The following is a 22,816-nucleotide window of genomic DNA, read 5'->3' on the forward strand; positions in this document are numbered from 1 at the left end:
CGGCGGATTTTGTCGGCACCCGCCAAGCACGTTCGAAAATGCGCGAGCAAAAGACACAATGAACAACCAGTGACGACACGACTGCAACTATACGAGACCTGTACCTGTATATATTAACATTACTATAAATTATTCTATAATTTAAAATGAGGTAATATTTAAGGAGGTCTAATTTATGAATACCTTTATATACGATACATTATATGTACCTCGTCGTAGGTTGCCGATCGGTAGGCTGCGCTTCGTGAATCACGTTCGGAGAGAAAATTCAAAAGAAAAGTAAGAAAAAGAAAAAGGAAACAAGAAAAAAAAGAATAGAAAAAAAAGTCATTTGCATACTCTCGGCTAATTTCGTAGATCATGCGATCGTGTTTATACGGGTTCTTTTGCGACGCTACGAAACAAGAGATCGAGTTCATTCACGAGATCGATCGATCGATCAATCGGTCGGTCGGTCGGTCGGTCGGTCGGTTGGTTGATTGGTCGGTTGGTTGGTCGTCGGTCCCTTTAAAGGTGAGGAATAAGAACGGTCGCAGAGGAGGTCGGAGAATCCAAGTATGATTTCGCGCACGAGCAACGATCGATCGTCAAGTGGAAATGTCTAGGTATTATCGTTCCTCCTTCGTCGCTTCTCGCTCGATCGTGCACAAACTCTTGGTAATTTATTGCCATAAAGAAACGCACGTGCTTCACGTAACAAACTAATTATTATTACACCGAGTTCAGCGAACGGATGGGTACGCTTGGTCGTGTCTCTTGGAAAGAAAGTCAGACGCTAAGCTATCGAAGACAAAATTTCAATCGATCGGTTTATGTCAGTTTAAATAAGTTTTTCATCACCATTTTTAATCTACGATAGAAATCTACTACGTTTTCTTTTTATCGTTCTAACTTTATGCGAATATAACTTTGAATATTATAGTTTAATTAATTTTAAATTTACACATATATATATATATATATATATATATATATATATATATATGTATATATACACACACACATATATGACATATCGTTGTTAATAGGTTTGTAGGTAGAAATATCGTAGATTGTAAGATTTTTTTATCCAATCGACCGTACTAGAGACGCGACAAAATCGCTAGTTATTTCATGGAAGGGATGTTACATACGTACATAAGTCGCCCGTATGTACGTACATATGTATGTATGTATTTTATCAAATTATCGAATCCGCTTAAGTGAATATTAATGAATCATTTCAATGAGAAAAGAAAGCTTAATATCGATTCGAATAAATATATATGTATACATAAATGTATATTTTTTCCTCTTCGAATCTTTCGAGTGCAATAACCAGATGAAATGTTTTAACGAAAAAAAAAAAGAAAAAAAAAAAAAAGAAAGGGGAAACAGAATTTTCGTAGCTTATTCGAACTTGTCTTCCAGCATTTACATAGATAAAAAAAAGTTCGATTATCGGAGCGTATCCATTTAACTATTTCTACATACATACGTATGTATATGTATGATAACTTGTGTACTCGATAGTGAGAGAAAACATTTTTCGTATTAATTAAATTACTTAAGATCGTTATCGATCGTTCGAGTCGACGTTATCGGATCGTCATAAAAAAAAGCATTCGTTACGATCAATTTGGGCTCGTTGATAATTTTGACAAATTAATATAACGACAACAGCGACCGCGTGAGTTGTGTTAAAAAAAATCTAGTCAAAGCTTATGAAATGCGATAAAACACTATATAACAATTCGATTCCCTCTTCTTAAAAGGAATATGGCGTTTTAGAAAAAATTTCTTCGTCGAGTCCAAGCACGGGAATTTGTTTGATCTTTGAAAGCAATTCGTGTATGATGATGCGTCACAGTGATTCAGAGTAAAAAGAAAAGAAAGAAAAAGAAAGAGAAAAAAAATTTCTTATGCACAAACAGTACGTATATCCTTGGCCTATCTAATATACGCATTTATATCAAAGGAAATATGTATACTTTGAGAAAATATACCAACAGATTCTGAACTTCCGTCATTCAAATTATGTAGTGTTACCAAATGACGCCGATTAATTATTATATATTTAAGAATAATAATATTCTCATCCTAATTGATTCGCACAAAAGCAAACTAAGTGATCGATCGTTTATCCTGAAAGACAAAGAAATAGACATTTTGTCCTAGGAAATCGCCACTCCTTACCATAATCTATAATCTATTATCGTGGTCACCTTTATCTGTATTTTACAATCTTCCATCAATTTTTATAGGCAACACCACACTTTGTACTTCCACTAATTTTAAGAAAGCGTCAATTTTTGTCGACGTAGAAATCACCGTAAGCGCAGCCTACCGCGATATACGAATACACAACATACGTATATAGTATGTATGTATGTATGTATGTATGTATGTATGTATGTATGTATGTATGAATGTATGTACATTTACGTACATATGTCTTTACCGATCGATGATTAGGAAACTCGTATCGTTTGACGGATATTAAAGAAAAGGAACAACTTTGTAAGAGTGCTAAGAAAGAAGGAACGAACGTGTTTTTGAATCATCGATTTGTAATGATTATACTTAACGACGTATCACAGACTGATATACGCACGGCTCTCACGCGTCTAAAGAGTTCTAAAATATAATAATAATAATAATAATAATAATAATAATAATAATAATAATAATAATAATAATAATAATAATAATAATAATAATAATAATAATAATAATAATAATATTAATAATAATAATAATAATATTAATAATAATAATAATATTATAATAATAATAATAATAATATAATAATAATAATTATTATAATTATAATAACAATAATAATAATTATAATTATAATATTAATAATAATATTAATAATAAAAATATTAATTATAATAAAAGAAAAGAAGGCCAGGTAAAAGTGCGAAACGATTTCAGATCGAGGGTAACGAAAGAGTGATTCCAGATATGTAAGCACAAAGCGTTAAGAACGTTATTCCGAATGCTAGCTTTCTCAACATGCATCATATATGTATTATGTATTTAGTTGTTAAGAGAGGCGATTGGAAAGAAAATCTCGCACACACAAAAGAAACAGAAAAAGAAAAAGACACAACGTTCGGTCCGGAAAGTTCATTTCGTTCATTTGAAATATCTACGAATTATTTTCAGTTTATATATATATATATATATATATATATATATATATATATATATATATCAAGAATTTTACACTAACATGAGTTCACACAAAAAGAAAGAAAGAAAGAAACCAAAAAGAAAAAAAGAAGAATAGATAAATAAAAGTTCCTCCGTGAACGTTTCTTCCAAATAAACGCTAATCCGAACAAAGCCAATCGAAAAACATATAAAGCCTTGAAATATTCATTAAACATGCTGATACGTTATATGTGACAGGCAACGTGGGTGACTCAGGCATTCCATTTAAAACATTTCTTATTTATAGAAACTTGTACATATAGTGCACGCTATACCAATTAATTATTTATGCAAAGTGTACAAAACTTGGGTAGCTTATGAAGGCGTTATGGAAAAATTCGTCTACGTATGCATAGTGCTTGACCAACGCGATATTGAAATAAAAACAGAGAAAGAAAGGGAGACAAAAAGAGAGAGAAAGAAAGAGAGGGATGAAGAGAGAGGGAGAGAAAGAGAGTTATTTTTGAAAAGTCGACAAAGTTTCGACGATAAATATTTTTGACGAATTCTTTGTTCATCGCTTCATTATCGGTACACGCTTCGTGCGACACTTCACAAGGATATATCTACTCGATATTATTACCGTAGATCAAGAAGTATTTTTGCTACGTTCGTAATCTTTACATGCATGCGTACATCCGAACGATATAAGGTTTCCAGAAACGCTCTTATAAGAAAGGTATTATTCCATATCGATTCTTGATTTCCCGCTTTGCCTGTAATAAGCGCACTATAAATATTATAAACGGATTTAAGAGAAACCTAGTATTTTAGGTTTAAACAGCGAAATGAAATGAAATATAAGAAAAAAAGAGGGATGATATCAATAGAAAAGTTGTAAAAGAGTAGGAATGAAATGAAAGAAAAAGAAAGAAAGAGAGAAAGAAAGAGAGAGAGAGAGAGAGAGAAATGAATAGATAAATAGATAGGTACATAGATAGATAGATAGAGAGGAGGAAAAAGAGGAAAAGAGAGAACCGTGTAAATATGCTGAAAGTAGTAAAATATCGAAAGAAAGCGAGAGACTAAACGCCTCGGCAACAAACAAGCAATATTTAGTTCTTATCATCTCTCAATAAAATAAAGAATAAACTCCAACCGTATTTGTACACGCGTGTACAACTCTCGTACGTATATTTAAACGACTATAAATTAAAAGTTAATTATCCTTACACTTCGTATATAGTAAATTGTTACGCATTTATTATCATTACAATTATTGAATAGGTAATGCTCAATTAGCATTTGTTTCTTAAAATAAAAAATAAATATATGGCTGTTGGATATTTACATGAACATGTCACTACCTTTTTGATACCTAAATAAATACATATATATCCTCCTATATTCTTTTCAAAAGAAAAAAAGAAGTAACAAATATGGATCGAAAAAAGATGATTAATTAATATTAAAAGAAATGAAAATTTTATATGTAAAAAGGTTACTCCAAATACCGACACAACGGTGATGAATGCTTTTAAATGTTTTATTGTAAATTGACCTACACAATCACCATATCTTGGCTCATTTTCGTTACATTATTGTTATTATAAATAAGAAAATGTTACGAGAGCCGTATCATTCAATTCATACAATCTATTCACATATAACATCATTTATTTATTTATTTATTTATTTATTTATTTATTTATTTATTTATTTATTTATTTATTTTATTTTATTTTATTTTTTAACGCTATTTCGTTCGAGAACATAAAAAAAATCGCTTTTTAATCCTGGGAGACGTTGCTTAAATTCTTCAAAATTTCTTTCTTCCACGACAAAAACTTATTTTGCATGTAAGCAGAATTGTCACTCGCGAATTATTTAAGAAAAAGACTATCTAACTTATATATAACTTTTACACGCACTCGTCCTCCCGCACAAGGAGTAAACAAGACTTTCATGTATACATCGAAGATGGTATACATTCCTATAGTAATTAGAAAAATAATACAATTTTGTTTTATTAATGGAAACAATTAACTATTCGTAATGTACCACATGATTTATGAAGTTATGGGCATTCGAGTATGTTGTTGCAGCTAACGAAGTTCCTGCAAACAGTTTAGAAAATCTAACGTGGTATTCGTATTGTTATCTTGTCGATTTGAAATCAGTTATACCGTTTGAAAAATCAATAAATCATGCAAAGAAAAAAAAGATTACGAACACTCCGATTATTAATCCGAAATATTAATTTATATTAGTTATTTAACAATTGCCAACATGAATAACAAACGCAACAAATTATATAAAGAATGAAAAATAATACAATTAATCGTGAGATATCTTTATACTTTGATCATTATTTATAGTTAATACGTAACATACATAATGTCGCTCTATTCGATCGAATCAATTAACCTTGCAATTGCAATCAAGTCGGTAAGTGTATTAGACAATAGATACAATCTCCTACCTTATCAAGGTACAGGGCTGTCTGTTCCACTTCCACTGTTGGTCCCAGCTTCAGTCTTAGTAGCAGCTACTCTGTCACCTCGTTTGGATGTCTTCGATAACGATGCAACTTCTTTTAATAAACTGGATATCTTATGTTGCATATTAGATATTTTAGCTTCGTATTCTTTTTCAGTTGCTTTCATTTTATTACGTAGTTCTGTCTCGGATGTAAAATTTTTTGCCTTTAATTCCGTTATCTGCGTTTAACAAAAAGTCAAATTTATATATAACACGTGACTGTGATTAATTAATAAATAGAGAAGCTGTAAATGGTAATAAATTTATATAGACCTGTCTGTCTTTAGCTAAGAGTTGTCCATCTTTGATACTGATTTGTTTCTGAAGATGAGCTATTTTCTCTTTGAGTTGTGTAACTGCGACCACATGATCCGAACTGTTTGGATCGTGGGGATCATGTACACCGGCCATTCGTGCCGCTTTAACCGGAGTAGGGCCATTCGTATCCCCTCCTTCCGATTGTGGTGGTAGCTTTGTGACATCAACTCTGTGTGGCCTCTTATTGTGACCTTTTAATCTATAACAAATAAATCAAGTCAAATAAGAAATTTATATTGAAAATGTAATAAATCGAATTTCTCTGTACTGAATATATCTTACACGCGACAAAAATTTAAATCTTGGCCAAGATTTCAAAAATTACTATGCATAATGTTAGCTTGTGACATTAGGTATTTGAATAATTACTTTTGTTCTTTGTGTTTAGCGGCCCGTTGTTGAGCCAGTTTCATATGTGCTCTCCTCTCTGCATCTGACTGTTTTGTCTTAGCCAAAGCCCGCTTATATGACAGAGTACATAGCCAACATAACAATTTGCCGTCAACCTAAAAACAAAAATACCATGGTAACTAGCAGTAGCGTTACTGCGACTTTAATGTATTACCATATACCAACAAGAGAGAGGTCTTAGCTGTAGAAACTACACTTGATGTTTATTCGTTCTCTAAAAAAAGAAAAGAATTTGTGACAGGAAGTTATACACACTGATCCGATAAAGATATACGAATCAAAAGAGAACAGTGTGCACAGCTACCCTCCGTTATGCAGGAACACAGGAAATATGGAAATCTAAGAAACTCTGCATGAAAAATATCTGTATAGACACTTGTAAATGTATAATAACATGCAATACCAATTTTATAGTTGAAAATTTCTTGTGTTCCAAAAAAGTGCACAAAGCATAGAGGAAAGACAAAGCATTAAATATATTCAAAATACATTGTAATCAATTTAGGACTCTTTATATGTATGTAAGTTAATACATGCAAGATAAATGTTATTAATAATATATTGCTTTATAGAAAATGATCTGAAAAGAATATATTTGCACATAAGAATATATAAAAACTAAAATTGATAACACGTTCTTAATACAAGTTAAACATATACGTCAGCATTATGTTAATACAAAAAATGTCGCAAGTAATAGCGATAGTATCTGAACAGCTGAAGATGTCTCCTTCGCTGTGATAAAGTATAATCTTTTAAAAAAATTAAATAACCTTTTACCTTTTTATCTTCATCCTGTCTGTCAAAGGCACACTTTTGTTTGCATTGCTCGCAAGTGACTGGAGGACCATAACGTTTTTCAGAGTTAGTACACCGTTGACACTTACTGCCAATAAATGCAGCAATTGTGTTGCAATATTCACACGCTGATGGTTTTCCATATGACTTGACATTTTGTTCACACTTTTTACATATGGTACTTGTATTTCCTTTTCTATATAAATAAATAGAACAATAATTTGTAAGTATAATTCTTATATAGAATAACTATATCTACATCTATCAAAACATTGCTTTGCTTCTATACTTACATCGTCTGTTGGAATTCCGATCTACAGTATGTGCATTTCACAACAGGGAATGCGCCTCTACATTCCTAAAGCAATAAAAAATAAAACTTAACTTCTAATAAGCTATTCAACAAAGATCAATTTGATTTCTAAAACTTTTTATAATAGATTTATCGATCCAATATTATTTGTAAATTATCTTGAATAATAGAAAAATTTTCAAAACTAAAGTAGACGACCAATCACGCATTAAACGGACAATGATATTAAATGTTCTAATATTAGCAATCCGTTTCTACGAAACGAAAGAGACGCTTCGAAACGTCCCGCTGAAGTACGAAATCTCGCGCATAAATTCTTATAAACGAATTATAATCGAAAAAATATACCTTGCATAATTGTTGTCCTGGTGAAAGCTCCTCGAAAGGATGCCTGGAGAAACATCTTGAGCACGCAAAAAGTGCCTGCACATTGTTCGTGCTCATTCTCAAACAGCGAATCGTGTTTGCCCTTGCAGCTTCCAAATCGTAACGTCACGAACGATAAAACCAATTTCGAAAGGCGATCGAAAACGATGTTAACCGCGCTTCAATGCGTCTTCACAATTGTTTTCAACAAAAAAAAAAAAAAAACGTAAATATCGCAACGTAGATATGCCGTGCTCTGTTTTCTTACATGTTTTATTAAATTGTTCACGTAAGACGCTGACTTCTACAAGCATAACCACCTTACTCTTTTGCACTTGTTCCAACCGGTTGTTGATTTCATGCAGCCATCTGTACATCTAAACGAGAAACAGAAATTCGTACCGAAATTCAGGACGAACAAAGCGCTAACTATTAATCAATTTCAAAAATTTATAATTTATTTTTATAATTTTTTTCCAACACAAATTTTGCTCTTATGTTAGAAAAATATAAATGGCAAAAAGCAGGATTTTTCTTGCGTAAAATATTACTTTTCGAAATGATTTAAAGTAGTTTTTTTTTTTTAAATTCTATTTAGTAATATTTTTTGGATGAATACTGGCGCTTGTAATAGATCTATATTTGTATATATACAAAAATATTTTTTTTGATCTAGAGATAAAGTGATGACTTCATTGTAATGATATTGACATAAATGCAATAAACATGGAAGAACATATTCTAAAAGTTAATTTAGAGAATGGAATTCAAAAGATCATACTTAATAGACCTAAGAAAAAAAATGCTTTATCAATAAAGGTAACGTGTTTTTAACATTAATTAAAATATTAGTATATATTTCTTTATAATTCCGTTTTGCTGATATTATAAAAAAAAAACATTTATATATATTATTATACAGATGTACCAGGAAATAGAAAATATTTTAAATGATTCTTCAAAAAACGATAGCATACATATAGTTGTCTTAACTGGAGCAGGAGATTTTTTTACTAGTGGAAATGATATTAATATGTTATATTCAATTGAAAATTTCATAAGTTTTAAGTAAATATAATTTTACTTATAAATTACATTAATATTTTATATAAGTATATATTTAACATAATAATAAGTTTATAAATTTGAATTCTTACAGAAATTTTATTGATGCTCTGATTACCTTTCCTAAACTGTTGATAGCTATTGTAAATGGCCCAGCTATTGGTGTTGGAACCACTATGCTTGGACTTTTTGATATAGTATATGCTTCAGAAAAAGTAATTTCATTACAAACTTACACTAAAATTATTTTGTTTAATCAGCTGTTAGACTGATATTTCGTCTCTGAATCATTATGTGTGATAATTAAGAAGCAATATATAAATCTTTTACTAAAGTTTAATTTTTTATATTTTTAAGGCATATTTCTATACACCTTTTACTAAATTAGGTCTAATAGCTGAAAGCTGTTCTTCATATACATTTCCAAAAATAATGGGACCAAGTAAGGTAATGGTGTAACATATATTTATAAATTTATATATTAATATAATCAGAAATCTTTATTTTTTTCATGTAAATATTTTATTAAATAAACTCATTCTCTAACAAAATATATTGAAAAATTTTTACTTTTAAGGCTGGCGATATGTTATATCTTGGTTATAAAATGAATGCTAAAGAAGCCAAAGAATATCATTTAGTAGGAACAATATATAAAGATGTAGAAGAAGTATGGGTATATCTAAGAAAACTGAGTCAACTTTCTATAAAGGTATATATATTTCAATTTCACAATTTTAATATTTTATTTACCATTTATACTGATTAAATAATTATTAAAATCAAACTCTAGTCTATAATGGCCATCAAATATTTAGTACAAAAATGGAATAAACAAACTTTGTTGGAAGTAAATAAGACAGAAGTGGAAGAACTTAAGAAAATATGTGAATCAGAGGAAGTTATTAATAGATTATTAAATTTTATATCAAATAAGAATAAATTATAATTTCTAATTTTCATTAATGTTCAATTTAAAAATCATTATAATATATTATATAGTTTTGATTATACTATATTTTATTTTATTATCAAAGAACTTCTAAATTGATTTATATTTTTAAGTTATAGAGTTTTTAAATATGAATGAAATATGTTTAGATACTTGTTTTAACATAAGCTCCTAAAAAAAAGATATTAATTATATTAAATTATATATTATTATATATTATGATTATATATTATGATTAATTAGATTAAAATATATATTATGCCCTAAATATATTATCATGGTGATAACTACTTATCATATTATAATATAAAACTAATTAACGATGATACATATATGTAAACAAATGTAATATTTTTTAAATAATAATACTTTCATTAATATCTTGTAATTCTGTTATCTTACTTGCATCATATCGTCCTCAAATGGTTTCCTATAATGTTGCCAATCAAGAAGTTGATTAATAGTTAAATTTTTTTGAGATTGCTCTTTTTTTATAATATTTTTTGTATACTCTTTTCTGTTTGTATCCTCACATTCATCTGATAATTCATTGAGATTTACTTGATCGCCACATATACAATTCATCAAATCATGTGTCAAAGAATCTGTGTTTAATGTTAAAGTGAAAAGATCCTACAAACAATATGTTGATAAGAAAATCATTTTCATGACAATTATTAAATTGGATGGATATTGTAAACGACTGTAATTTACCTTTAATTCACTGGATGATAGTTTCAAAGAAGAAAGATTATTTGCATCAATAACAACTTCACTTAAATTTGTTTTACTAATTTGACGTTGATATATTTTTTCTTCAATCGTGCCTGACATTAGTAATCTATTAATTGTATAATGAAGAATTTATATTATTAGTATTTTTATTAATGGATTGATGATGATAATTACTAATTTTTAAATTACTGAAATAACAAGTTGTGCATTATAATTGTAACATACCTATAGATATAAACACTCTTTTTTTGACCATGTCTCCATATTCTCGCCATAGCTTGAGCATCTGACGCAGGATTCCAATCTGAATCAAATAATACCAGTCTAGATGCTCCTGGTAAATTCAATCCGACACCACCTGCCTTAGCACTTAATAAGAATATTTCTGTAATTATAATCATGTAACTTTATAAAAAAAAAGATATAGCATAATGGCAATACATATGTTTACTTACTACTATCATCAGTTTTGGAATTGAATTGTTCTATAATTTTCATTCTTGCTACATTTTGTGTACTACCATCGAGTCTGCAATATTTCAGTCCTTCGGCATTACAAATAGATTCGAAAAAATCAAGTGTTTGTGTGTAATAAGAAACGAGTACTATTTTTTCATCAGTTTTTTTTAAGTTTCTCATTAAACATCGAACGATCGTTATTTTACCGCAATATTCTGTTTCATTACCATTCGAAGCATTATCATTTTTTATTAATTGCAAAAATGCTGAATTATTATTTAAAAAGTTATCTTTATCCTTTGTAAATAAAACTGGATGATTACAAATCTTTTTAAGAGCTGTTATAATTGTTAAATGTGTAGCTTTTTTCTCCGATATAGTATTGTCAAACCAAGTATCTACCACAAGGGAATACAAGTTTTTTTGTTTTTCTGATAAATGGCAAAATATAACCATTTCATGCTTGCGCGGTAAATATTTACTAATTATTTCTTGGGTTCGTCTTAAGATAAAAGGATTAGTTGCATCACGCAATTCTTTAGCTCGTTCATTTCCTAAAGATTGAGCATCATCCGATGCATATGGACATTGAGAAGTAATGATAGGATCTTCATAATAACGTTTATATTCGGTACAACTACCTAAAATAATAGGATTTACAAAATTGACGAGCGTATAAAATTCCTGTAAATCATTCTGTATAGGTGTGCCTGATAAAAGAATTCTTCTTTTACAATCAATTTCTTGTAAAAGCTGTGAAACATAAAATTTATTTATTAAATATAATCACATGTGAACTTACTTGTTAAAAAAAATAATCCAATAAAATAAAACAATACTATTACCTTGGCTGCCTGTATGTTACTATTTTTCAATCTATGTCCTTCATCGCATATTATTAAATCAAAATTTATTTCTTTGATTTCTTCATAAGTTCTAACAAGCATTTCATAACTAATAATTAGTACTTGTGATCTTGGTTGTCTTTTAAAATTTTGTGGCTTATTCTTACTATCAGCAACAAAAGGAAAAATCCTATGAGAGCCCAACCAATGAATAAATTCTTTTTTCCAATTATTACACAAACTGCTAGGAGTCACAATAAGTACACGTTTTAATATTGGTTTACCAAATGGTCCTTTTTTTAAGAGTGTCCATATCAATGTTATACATTGTAATGTTTTTCCAAGACCCATTTCATCTGCTAAAATAGCACCAAAATTATTTTCGATTTTAATTCCCATGATACATTCATAAAGAAAAATAACTCCATCTCGTTGATGAGGTCTAAGTACATTTGTCAGACAAGCATCTACAGACACTTGTTGTTCAGTTTCTGGACTAATATTATCAGTAACATTTATTTTAGTACAAAAACTTGGCATTATCAATGCTTCAGAAGTTAATTCAGAGCCTATAATATAACATTGATAAACTGTAAAATAATGGAATGAAATATTTGTCCATAAATATTTTTAACTTAAAAATTTCATACTCTTTTTAAGTGAAACTGCTAATAAACATGAACCAACATTGGAAGTTTTAAGTCTCTTTCTTGGTGGTTCTTTGTCTTCTATACTTTGGCAAGTATCACCTGTTAAGTTTACATCATGTGATACCAAGCTAATTATCTAATAATAATTTTAAATTGATTTTAATATTAACGTATTAACTTATTGGTCAAATATATTACAGTATATATTTACCTCAACTTCTTTACTGGCAATAAATAATCTAAAACCTTCATTTAAACATTGTGGATTGACTGTTGTTCTGCCAATAATACTACCGTCCAGATTCTATTTATTGATAAATAGAAATATACAGAATATTCTTATAATAACCTATTAGATAATACAGTGTCAAACATATTACCTTCAAAACTGCATTTTTTCCAAAAACTTCCAAAAATCCATCACTGTCCCATGTTTTATGTTTTTTAGTAGTAACCTTACCAAATACAACGTTAAACATACTAAAATCAATATTAGTTCATATTATTAATAAAAAAAAATAGAATTCAAATAGATTAAATAAAGCATACAAAAATATTTACAGTTTATTATTACTTTCTACATATGAACGTTCATTCTTATTTATGGCATTCAATTCAGGATTACACTCGAGAATCGCTGAATCATTTTTTACTTCATTGTCAATGATGACCTGTTTTGATTTATCAAAAAAACTTAACACTCTCGAAGTACTTCTAACAGAATTATTTAAATTATCAAATTCTTCATTGTTTTTGTGTGACATTTTGCTGAAAGTGCACGAAAATAAATCACCAAAAATAAAAAGCTTCAATCTTAATGTTTTGTTATTTAGATTAATTATATATATTATTTACAACTATGTAAATAATATTGTAATTAAATAAATACTCTTCACATTATTAAAAATACTACATATATAATACGAAATCTTTTTGATATTTGCGCTTCACGAAATTTATAAACCATCTTTCGAATTTACATTACAGAGGGCGACACATTTATGCGGTAATATTAATAGCATGACTGACAATTTGATTAAATAAAAATTGAGTAATCATTAATTAGATTAATTATTCATAAATTTATATTTATGCTATTATGAGCACAAACAATTGTCTGTAATAATTGTATTAAAGTAAATAAAATTTGTACATATTATATTTAATCTTCTTTTGATTTAAGTGAAGTGAATCGTATACATAGCGACATTAGGCGTTTTCAAACTGATTGGTAACATTTCACAAACCTTGTTTGTCTATATTAGTGTGGTCACCCTGTATGTCTTTCCTCTTGAAAAGAAGGTCCACAAAGAAACATCAAGTACGTTTTTTTATGTTAAATATCTACCGAAATCTTGCGAATCTGTTGATATTACGAAATATTCTTAATATTATTAAATTATATATGTTTTTAGAAATATATTATTTCATATAATGTTAAATATTTTTAATACAGACACGTGATAAATTTTTTACACTATACAATCTGAGAAGCTAATAATACTTTTTTCAAACTTACATATTAATGATCTTGTAAAAGTTACAAAGACTTAGAATTCTATGCATTTCTGATGAAAATACTATTGCTTTTAACGTTTAACCTATATTACACATGTAATTATGTTTTGTTATCTATAGTACATGTTTATCAACCTAACATCTGTCTATTGGTCCTTTAAAAGTAACAAATTAGCAAGATTACATACTAAATAACTAATATTACACAGTATGTAATATCTAAATTTATTAATAATAACATAGAATTAAATATTTATAATATTTTCAGGATGTTGATGCCAAAAAAGAATCGTGTTGCTATATATGAGTACTTGTTTAAAGAAGGTGTCATGGTAGCAAAGAAAGACTACCATGCTCCTAAACACCCTGAACTTGAATCAATCCCCAATTTACAAGTAATTAAAGCAATGCAGGTAAAATTTATCTTGATGTTCAATTTTAAAAGAAATTATGCGTATTTTTTCACTTTTATAATATCTCTTTCATTATTTTATAGTCTCTCAAATCCAGAGGACATGTCAAAGAACAATTTGCATGGCGACATTTCTATTGGTATTTAACGAACGAGGGTATTGAATATCTACGTGGATACTTGCATCTTCCACCTGAAATAGTACCGTCTACATTAAAGAGGCAAGTAAGGTCTGAAACTGCAAGACCCAGACCAGCTGCAGGACCAAGAAGCGAAGCTTCAAGACCAACAGAGGACCGTGCTGGATACAGGCGAGGTCCAGGAGGTCTTGCTGGACCTGGTGATAAAAAAGCTGATGTTGGTGCTGGTACAGGTGATTTAGAATTCCGTGGTGGATTTGGGCGTGGAAAAGCCCCATAAGCAATTTTTGTAAAATAAAATAATAAAAATTTCTTAATGTAATACTGTGTTTTAATTTTTCAAAAAATAATATTTTAGTACTTGTCTATTTGATATGTAAATATGTAAAGTTCATTATTATTTATTATTATTATAATATGCAAATTTTACTATCTAATCTCCATATATGAAATAGATTAATTGGTCATTCCTATTAGAATAAAATTTTCATTCTTTAAGTTTTCTTATATAATATTTACAATGTCATCTTCACATAAATTTTGTTCGTATTAATTTTTATTCAAGATGTTTCTTTAAAACTATAATTAACAAATAGAAACAACAAATAGACTTATAATAATTTATTTATTTTACATTTAGAATATACTTTTTCTGTTAATACATTAAAGAAATATCATTTAAACACATTTGTAAAGTCACTGAAATGCCATATTTTAAAAAGAAGTTATCTATCAGGAAGATCATTATAACAATGTTACAATTATGTTAATGTCTATATTTTTGTGAATTTCCATGAGTTAACTATGCTACATGGTAAGTTTGTCAATGGATGAAATTGTATACATTTAACAATTTTCTCGAAGATTAGACAATTTATCAAGAATTTAGCTCTAGTTTTCGAATCCTAACAAATAAACTCGATACATTTATTTTATGAAATATTTGATATTCTTTAATAGCTCATAATTGGAAGGTTATGAAATATAAGAGTTTATAATACATTTGTTATAAAACTGTAAGCTGATAACTTATATTTTTGTGTTCATACTCTATACAAATACATATAGATTTTATATATCACACAAATTGACTATTTCAGGATAATATTTCTTAAACTCATTCTTGAAGACAGATGCAAAAAAACAAGTACAATTGAAATATCTAGGAAGAATGATAAAATCATTTTAACCATTAGCACATCTTACAGTGTCGCAATTTTTGCTCCATAGGAAGCAGTTACCGATACCACTGTAACATATCAGAAAAATTGCAACTAAGAAAACTAAACCGCACGTATTACAAGGTTTTCTTTCCAAAAAGAATCCAATTAGATAAAGTGCCATAAACATAACATGCGTTTGTAGCAATGCAGGATTTACGGGTTTGGGTATTAATAATACTGGAAGCAACCACTGTAGGCAATACATTCTTTCTGTTGTGTGTCTTAGCGTTGTACACAGGATGTATCAGTCAAATCTCATCTACGCGAGAACCTTTTAAAAGACAACGTAAAAAAATGCGTTAGTCACATCCTTATAAAAAAAAAATATCTATTATTACTTCATTACTTTATGAACCTCATTCGGAAGCATCATTGCCTGTGCAAAGAATATTTTTTCCTTCTTTTTCTTACCAAATGCAATCGAGCTTACGAACGCATTTGTAACGATATTAATATTCTCACAAACAATTTTTTACAATTCAAGGCCACAAATATAATCACCAATTCCAAGACAACTCGTCTTAAATTCGATCAATCGTGAAACGACAGGCGATAGAATGTTCTCTTCTACCGTTAACCAATCAGATTTTCTATGCGTATAAAGTTTATGAAGAACAGCAAATGACTTCACCTTTTTTCAGAAACGAAATGCAATATTAAAAGATTGCAATTAATAATCGATTTAATCTTTATAAAGAAAGCTACTTAAATAGAAAAAAAATGTCCGAGACATCATCTACAATCACAAATCATTTATCTGTCACTTCGTACCTTATATGACCATATTAGCAAAGAGTTCAAATCGAAGTTTCTAGAGAACAGAGGATTTTACCAATCATCCAATAAAAATGCAGGATTTTTCATGACACATACATACACACACACATACATATACATATGGTAAATATTTCTTAATATAATATATTATATAAAAATAAATGCATTACGTGAAAGAGTTACTATATAACTTTATATAAATATAATTGGTCATTTTTATTTAATATAAGTTGTGAAAAATAAAATATAACCATATATTATAACGATTAATCCATGAATAATAATTAACTATAATTAACTTTTGAACTATTTCGTTGATTGGTTGTATCACCAGAATCAACCTTATTAAATTTAATTCAATCCACCCATTTGATCTATATTTCATATAAATTGAAAAATATATCGTTGATTTTCATCGATCTGTATGATCAAATACTACGATGAATATATATATATATATATAATATAAGATCGAACACAATAAATATATGATAAAGTAAATGTCTACAGGTGGAAATATGTTTCATTCAAGCATCCACATATCTGCGGGCTTTTCAAAAATCGTATATTTTTAAATAGCAAAGTAACAGATCGAATCTATCACAGATTTCAACCTATATTAGGTAACTGTTCGCTACTTTTCGTTCGTAGCCTATGTGAGTACAGCGACACGTATGGGCAAAATATGAACTATAACGTAACAGCGAAACACTGTTTCTATCATATGCCTATTACATCAATGTATAAACTTATGTAGGTTATAACTTTCGCTTAATTTAACAATTGAATTAGTGTACGACAGAAATTTTTATATATATAGTAAAAATAATAATGCATCTGACAAAAGCATAAAAAAATCATATACCAAATTATACTTCTCTCTCTCCCTCTCTCTCTCCCCCTCTGATAATAGATTAATTGGAAAGAATTTGTTAATCGTATAAACTTTATATCTTCTCTTTCTAGTTAAACATCTATAAATAGCTAAAGCATATTTAAACAACCATTAGTTCGATATTACTTGTAAATGGAATGAATGGCATATAAAATATGATATACATTACACCGAAAATAATATCGTATATCCAGGTTTTTTTATTCTAAAATCTACGAATTTTGAAAATTAAAATAGAGCTCACTTACTCGCTCCCGCTAATACTCACATATATGAGTTCATCGACGCTGACGTTTGAGTGTTTTTCCTATCCTATCTGTACAAATAAACGGAGATATACTTACTCTATATATAATGCGAAAAAATTTCAAAATTTTCATGTAAAAATTTAAATCCCTCGATAATAAAGCTCGACGATATATACCGATATAACAAATCCTCGCTAATAAATCGACATTTCGACTGTAAATCGACCCCTCGATGATCCTGATGACGCTATGCTTTTAATATAGAACATGATTTTATAAAAATAATAATAAATTTATTCGAATTTAAAACAAAAAAAAATTAAACTTGTATATTTCGAAACTAGTTAAAAAATATATGACTCAAATTTAATAATAAATATATATTAATACGAAATAATCTTATTCGAGTACATATTCAAAGATGAAATATTTTTTCTAATCTTAATTTTTTAAATCTATGATGGATTTAAGAAATTTTGTAAACTTCCCTACATTCATTATCGTAAAGTACATTGAGTAATAATATAAAATATGACTAATGATACAAAATGTGAATAAAATCATTTTTGAAAGATTCAAATAAGCTGGTGAAAATAGTTAAATAGCTAAGTAGGCTATTGTTCCATTCTTAGGCTATAATTTATGGCTTTTTACTTTAATAGGTTTTTTTTGTTTTTTGCCGTAACTACATATATAAATCATACCTTATATGCAAAAAAGAAAAGAATCTAAGAATTTAATATATTACAAATGATAATGGGAAAGAATTAAAATCTTTTGTAATTCTAAAGAGTGAAAGAAAAAACTGACAACTCTAAAAATTAGCAAATAATAAAAATATAAAAAAACTGAGATCTTTGCATAAAAATTACTGCCTTTTGTTTAAAAGATATTCGCTTAAAAATTGAGAAAGCATAAGTAAAAAACGAGAATTAGTATATTAACTCCGGAGCTAAAAATTGAATGATTTATTATAGGCTTTACGAGTTGTGATTTTACAAATCTCTTTTTTTTATTAAAGGCTTTTTTTTATTAATGGTCTTTTCTATTTTATAAGCAATGACTCTACTCGATTTTTCTCCTTCGAAAATAATGACTCCATTCCACTTTTTTTTCAAAAGCAATGATTCTTTTAAGATTTTTTTTTTTCAATCAAATCAATTAAATATTTAATTAATTTTTATTTAAAAATATAAATTTGCTTATATTTAAAGATATAAACAAATATTCTGAATATTATAAGAAAATTATGCAGAATCGCTTGTAATTCAAAGATTATCATCGCAAAAGTCTTTTTTATTAGAAATGTCTCAAATATGCTAAAAATTCTTAAATATCTATGTCAAAGTGCAAATAATCATAAACGAGTATGAAACAATAAATTAAAAAATATAATTCATGAAATCATTCAGGAGTAAATTTCCGAAAAAAACTCGTAATCATTCAATGCTTTTCTACTAATTAATTACTTAATTACAACCAATTAACTGCGTCGGGCGATTAGGAATTTTCAGCCTCGACATAATTTACTATTTAAGAAATTCTGCGATGGCTCAATAACACTCGTCCGTGATTTAAGTCGAAATGGAGGAAGGTTGATTCATAGATGATTGAAAATGAAGTAGGTCGACATCAAATTGATTGAGATTCTCTTCAATGACTCTAATATACAGTATTTAATTACTAATGAACGATCATTGAATTTACTTCGCGAAACTCTATTGTTTTTTATAAATATAGTTTCTGCGACTGTTAAAAAAATAAAAATCTTTGCGAACAAACACTGACTCTAAGGACTGTATGCAATCGATTCAAGTTCACTCGTTGTTTAAATCGCGAAATGCGAATGAACAATCACTCTTTTTACTTCGTGATATTTTGGTTTTTATTTTAACGATATAAACACCCGATTTCATCATTTGTACGCAATTGTAATGATGTTCTGAAATAGGAAAATAAAATCAAAATTATTAGTATAATTGTTATAATAAAAAATTGTTGAAAATATTGTAGAAATGTTTGATATAAAAATGTATTTACTTTATTGATTTTTGCACGACGGGTATCTTGTCCCAAGATAATAAGAAAGATTGAGTAAAATAAGAAACTATAAATGAGTTTTCAGTCGCGATTTTTGTATTTTTATTTTTGTCATATTTCGTTTTGCGCATTATTGTAGTGATATTCTGAAACAAAAAAAAATAAAAATAAAATTATTATTATCATAATAATAATTATAATAAAAAATTCTTGAAAATATTGAGAAAATGTTTAATATAAAAATTTATTTATTTTAAGTCTTTATTTGCGCATTTTGCACATGCCGCAATATAATAAAGAATGTTCACTAAAGTAAGAAGCTAAAAATGAGTTTCTTGTGATCGTTACCAATTCTACTTCACAATTGTATTAAATATTCTTTAAATAACAGTTATTTATACTCTACGTACATCATACATTGTTTATATGATTGTAAAATAAATGAAATTATAAATTGTTTAAGTTCATCCGTTTAGAAAAAAAGAATTTCGATGTTTACTCGTTGAAATCCGAACGAAAACTGGTTCGATAACAGTCAAAGTTAATCAAAAGTTCTTTTTTGTTAATATTAATTAAAAGTAAACACTTAAATCAAAAATTAAAAATTAAAAATTTAAATCTATTGAAATTTTAAATTGAAATTATTTTATATTAAATGATTCTTACGACCTATATAATGTTTAAACAAATATACAAATTTGATTATTATAAATTATTAATTATAATTATTATAAATATATAATAATTTATTATAATTATTATAAATAACTATTAATAATTAGTAGAAATCAATATTATGCTATCACATATCTTAAATTAATGTTAAATAATCGATTGAATTATTTACAATGGTATATTAATTGTTCTTTATCTGTCAAAATTACTCATAAGATTAAAATTATTTTATTTTAACATTAATGTCTACATGATGTTAAAATTATATAAGCTTGATTTTTATAAATTATCGTTATCTAATTGTTAATTAATATTAATATAGAGTACATTAAAGTACTACATGTATATCTTGAATGTTAAATAGCCGACAGAATTATTTTAATTTTTGAATACGAAATAAGAAAGCTGCAATGTTTATTGTTTGAGATTCAATGGTAGACTGATTGTTTGTCACCTATTAAAATCGCTATAACTCCTTCTTCTTCGTTATTATTTAGATATATAATGAAAATTATTAATTATTCAAACTTACTAATATGGAAAAAGAGAATTCACAAGCTCACAAATAAATTAAAAATTATTAATATACTTGTTTTGTTTATAACACTTACCTACAAGGATTTAAATTAAAAAATTTTTATCCAGCGCAAATAAAATTAAATTATTTAATATTAAAGAGATTAATATTATTAGTTTTGTAACGTTTAAACAATTGTACGATTGTTTATCCAAATATTAATGGTACTCTGCTTTTACGTATACACTTTACATTGTTAAAATGAATATACATATAATAATTAAAAAGATCATACAAACTTATTTACGTGATGACGATTCCTACTTTTTCTTTATATCGATTTCACAATAGAATTTCATAGAAATTAACAATTCCACAAAATCGCTAAAAAAAAAATCAATAAGAAAAAAAATAATACGATATTAACCCTTTGACTGCTATTGGCGCATATATGCGTCTGACAAAGGCTATCGGTATGTCCTGTGGACGCATATATGCGTCCGGTGAAGATTTTAATTGATTACTATTTTCTTATTTTTATGTCCCTAGCGGTCGCATACATGAACCGCATGCCTCTCACGCGAAGTGCTTCTGCTTAGAACAGTCAAAAGGTTAAAAAAAAACGGAATAAAAACAAAAGCGAGTATTACAAAGTGGTGATTATAAGGCAGAAAGCCACGGAGAATAATGGACGAAAATAAAAGAACCGCTTCGTATTTATGATCGTATCATATCTGTGTATATATCGGTGGCTCATTATGTGTCGAAATTATTGAAGACACGATTGTTGAGAATTCGCGCGATATAGAATGCGCCTAAAAGAAAAGACATAGATCTTTGTGAGACACCAGCGACTAAGTTGGCTGTATTGTATCTTGTTTATTTTTTTTAATATTTTCTTTCTTTTTTTATTATTATAAATTATCAACATCATATACAATATAGGATATACATGATTTATATCTTGTATAATATATTTATATATATATTTCTCCTTCTATTTCTTTTTCTTATCGTTATTCTCATTATTATGTTTTGATATTATATATTATTACAGTAGTAATAATATAAAATGGATTGCAAGAGAAATTGCAGAAAAAGTAGTACTAAGAGTTTTAACTTTTTAGTAGAATTAACCTTAGATAACTTATATTTTGATTTTTGTAAAAATTATATGTAATGTATACATGTAAAAAAAATTAATGGTTATGTTCGTTTGTGTTGATAAAATAAAAAAAAAATAAAAAAAAAATCAGACGGAATCAATCGAAAATTTTTTTTTATATTTAACAATATCTAAAATTTATTGGCATGAAAGCTGGAATACATACTTCTTTATTTTTACTATAGAATTATCCGTCCAAAACTCATTAAAATATCTAAATGAGTTACTGTAGCTTCTCTGTGTATCGTGAAATGCATTTCCTTGTGTTTGGAATAGATTAGATAATCTGAGCATTAGTTTACGCATACAAACAATCAAGTAATCTACTTCACGGAAACAAAACGTACACGACTTAAGTGTTTATATGAAAATCAGTAGTGTGATATTAGTTTCTTCTCTTTCACCGCAATGTTCAAGGAGCGCCACTTAACGAAATCTTTTTTTTTGAAAAATATTAAAAACAGCTTTTATGCCAACAATGAATTCAAACGTAATTTTTGATCGATTTTGATACAAAAAATTTCATTTTAAAGACGAAAATATAAGTGAGGACAAGATTTTTCAAATTTTTGATTTAGGAAGCTTTATTTTTATGCATAAACTATTCTCGAA

The 22,816-nt window shown here is 27.8% G+C and overlaps 5 protein-coding genes and 1 long non-coding RNA gene across 9 annotated transcripts; 2 read left to right on the forward strand and 4 right to left on the reverse strand.

Moving 5' to 3' along the window:
- Nucleotides 1–4,673: 4,673 nt before the first annotated feature.
- On the reverse strand, nt 4,674–8,010 carry LOC124426577 (protein FAM76A). Its single transcript, XM_046968416.1, has 7 exons — nt 7,871–8,010; nt 7,503–7,567; nt 7,192–7,405; nt 6,370–6,506; nt 5,956–6,199; nt 5,624–5,861; nt 4,674–5,258 (listed from the first exon to the last, which is right to left on the reverse strand). The coding sequence occupies exons 1-6, from the start codon at nt 7,964–7,966 to the stop codon at nt 5,628–5,630; spliced, it is 990 nt and encodes a 329-aa protein (XP_046824372.1). The 5' UTR covers nt 7,967–8,010; the 3' UTR covers nt 4,674–5,258; nt 5,624–5,627.
- Nucleotides 7,985–9,983, forward strand: LOC124426578 (enoyl-CoA delta isomerase 2). The gene is made up of 7 exons (XM_046968417.1): nt 7,985–8,114; nt 8,565–8,707; nt 8,811–8,956; nt 9,048–9,168; nt 9,311–9,400; nt 9,531–9,665; nt 9,747–9,983. Exons 2-7 carry the CDS (start codon nt 8,615–8,617, stop codon nt 9,900–9,902), a joined length of 741 nt encoding a protein of 246 aa, XP_046824373.1. The 5' UTR covers nt 7,985–8,114; nt 8,565–8,614; the 3' UTR covers nt 9,903–9,983.
- On the reverse strand, nt 9,921–13,626 carry LOC124426576 (DNA repair and recombination protein RAD54B-like). The gene is made up of 10 exons (XM_046968415.1): nt 13,156–13,626; nt 12,975–13,074; nt 12,806–12,898; nt 12,595–12,730; nt 11,945–12,513; nt 11,096–11,852; nt 10,866–11,025; nt 10,620–10,746; nt 10,308–10,538; nt 9,921–10,076 (listed from the first exon to the last, which is right to left on the reverse strand). Exons 1-10 carry the CDS (start codon nt 13,356–13,358, stop codon nt 10,014–10,016), a joined length of 2,439 nt encoding a protein of 812 aa, XP_046824371.1. The 5' UTR covers nt 13,359–13,626; the 3' UTR covers nt 9,921–10,013.
- A 152-nt stretch (nt 13,627–13,778) lies between these two features.
- On the forward strand, nt 13,779–14,986 carry LOC124426579 (40S ribosomal protein S10-like). The gene is made up of 3 exons (XM_046968420.1): nt 13,779–13,915; nt 14,381–14,525; nt 14,609–14,986. Exons 2-3 carry the CDS (start codon nt 14,382–14,384, stop codon nt 14,942–14,944), a joined length of 480 nt encoding a protein of 159 aa, XP_046824376.1. The 5' UTR covers nt 13,779–13,915; nt 14,381; the 3' UTR covers nt 14,945–14,986.
- A 284-nt stretch (nt 14,987–15,270) lies between these two features.
- Nucleotides 15,271–16,741, reverse strand: LOC124426580 (bladder cancer-associated protein). Of its 3 annotated transcripts, none has more exons than XM_046968423.1 (2): nt 16,659–16,741; nt 15,271–16,158 (listed from the first exon to the last, which is right to left on the reverse strand). In XM_046968423.1, exon 2 carries the CDS (start codon nt 16,090–16,092, stop codon nt 15,850–15,852), a length of 243 nt encoding a protein of 80 aa, XP_046824379.1. In that variant the 5' UTR covers nt 16,093–16,158; nt 16,659–16,741; the 3' UTR covers nt 15,271–15,849. The 3 variants fall into 3 exon arrangements, with proteins under 3 accessions (XP_046824379.1, XP_046824378.1, XP_046824377.1); XM_046968422.1 differs by lacking the exon at nt 16,659–16,741 and adding an exon at nt 16,243–16,652; XM_046968421.1 differs by lacking the exon at nt 16,659–16,741 and adding an exon at nt 16,234–16,652.
- A 2,436-nt stretch (nt 16,742–19,177) lies between these two features.
- Nucleotides 19,178–22,749, reverse strand: LOC124427159. Of its 2 annotated transcripts, none has more exons than XR_006942879.1 (4): nt 22,371–22,749; nt 21,467–21,854; nt 19,848–19,993; nt 19,178–19,749 (listed from the first exon to the last, which is right to left on the reverse strand). It is a non-coding gene; the product is annotated as an uncharacterized LOC124427159 (long non-coding RNA). The 2 variants fall into 2 exon arrangements; XR_006942878.1 differs by having other exon boundaries at nt 21,335–21,854.
- Between the last annotated feature and the right edge of the window lie 67 nt (nt 22,750–22,816).

The sequence above is a fragment of the Vespa crabro genome, chromosome 9 (genome assembly GCF_910589235.1).
Source record: "Vespa crabro chromosome 9, iyVesCrab1.2, whole genome shotgun sequence".
Taxonomy (NCBI): domain Eukaryota; kingdom Metazoa; phylum Arthropoda; class Insecta; order Hymenoptera; family Vespidae; genus Vespa; species Vespa crabro.

Coding starts and splice junctions, on each gene's coding strand:
- LOC124426577 (XM_046968416.1), bottom strand. CDS start 7,966: ATGAGCACGAACAATGTGCAGGCACTTTTTGCGTGCTCAAGATGTTTC. Junction 7,568..7,870: donor CAGGACAACAATTATGCAAG/GTATATTTTTTC, acceptor TTATTGCTTTAG/GAATGTAGAGGCGCATTCCC. Junction 7,406..7,502: donor TCGGAATTCCAACAGACGAT/GTAAGTATAGAA, acceptor TTATTTATATAG/AAAAGGAAATACAAGTACCA.
- LOC124426578 (XM_046968417.1), top strand. CDS start 8,615: ATGGAAGAACATATTCTAAAAGTTAATTTAGAGAATGGAATTCAAAAG. Junction 8,957..9,047: donor GAAAATTTCATAAGTTTTAA/GTAAATATAATT, acceptor GAATTCTTACAG/AAATTTTATTGATGCTCTGA. Junction 9,666..9,746: donor TGAGTCAACTTTCTATAAAG/GTATATATATTT, acceptor ATCAAACTCTAG/TCTATAATGGCCATCAAATA.
- LOC124426576 (XM_046968415.1), bottom strand. CDS start 13,358: ATGTCACACAAAAACAATGAAGAATTTGATAATTTAAATAATTCTGTT. Junction 12,899..12,974: donor GAAAAAATGCAGTTTTGAAG/GTAATATGTTTG, acceptor ATCAATAAATAG/AATCTGGACGGTAGTATTAT. Junction 11,026..11,095: donor TTCCAAAACTGATGATAGTA/GTAAGTAAACAT, acceptor TTATAATTACAG/AAATATTCTTATTAAGTGCT.
- LOC124426579 (XM_046968420.1), top strand. CDS start 14,382: ATGTTGATGCCAAAAAAGAATCGTGTTGCTATATATGAGTACTTGTTT. Junction 14,526..14,608: donor AAGTAATTAAAGCAATGCAG/GTAAAATTTATC, acceptor ATTATTTTATAG/TCTCTCAAATCCAGAGGACA.
- LOC124426580 (XM_046968423.1), bottom strand. CDS start 16,092: ATGTATTGCCTACAGTGGTTGCTTCCAGTATTATTAATACCCAAACCC.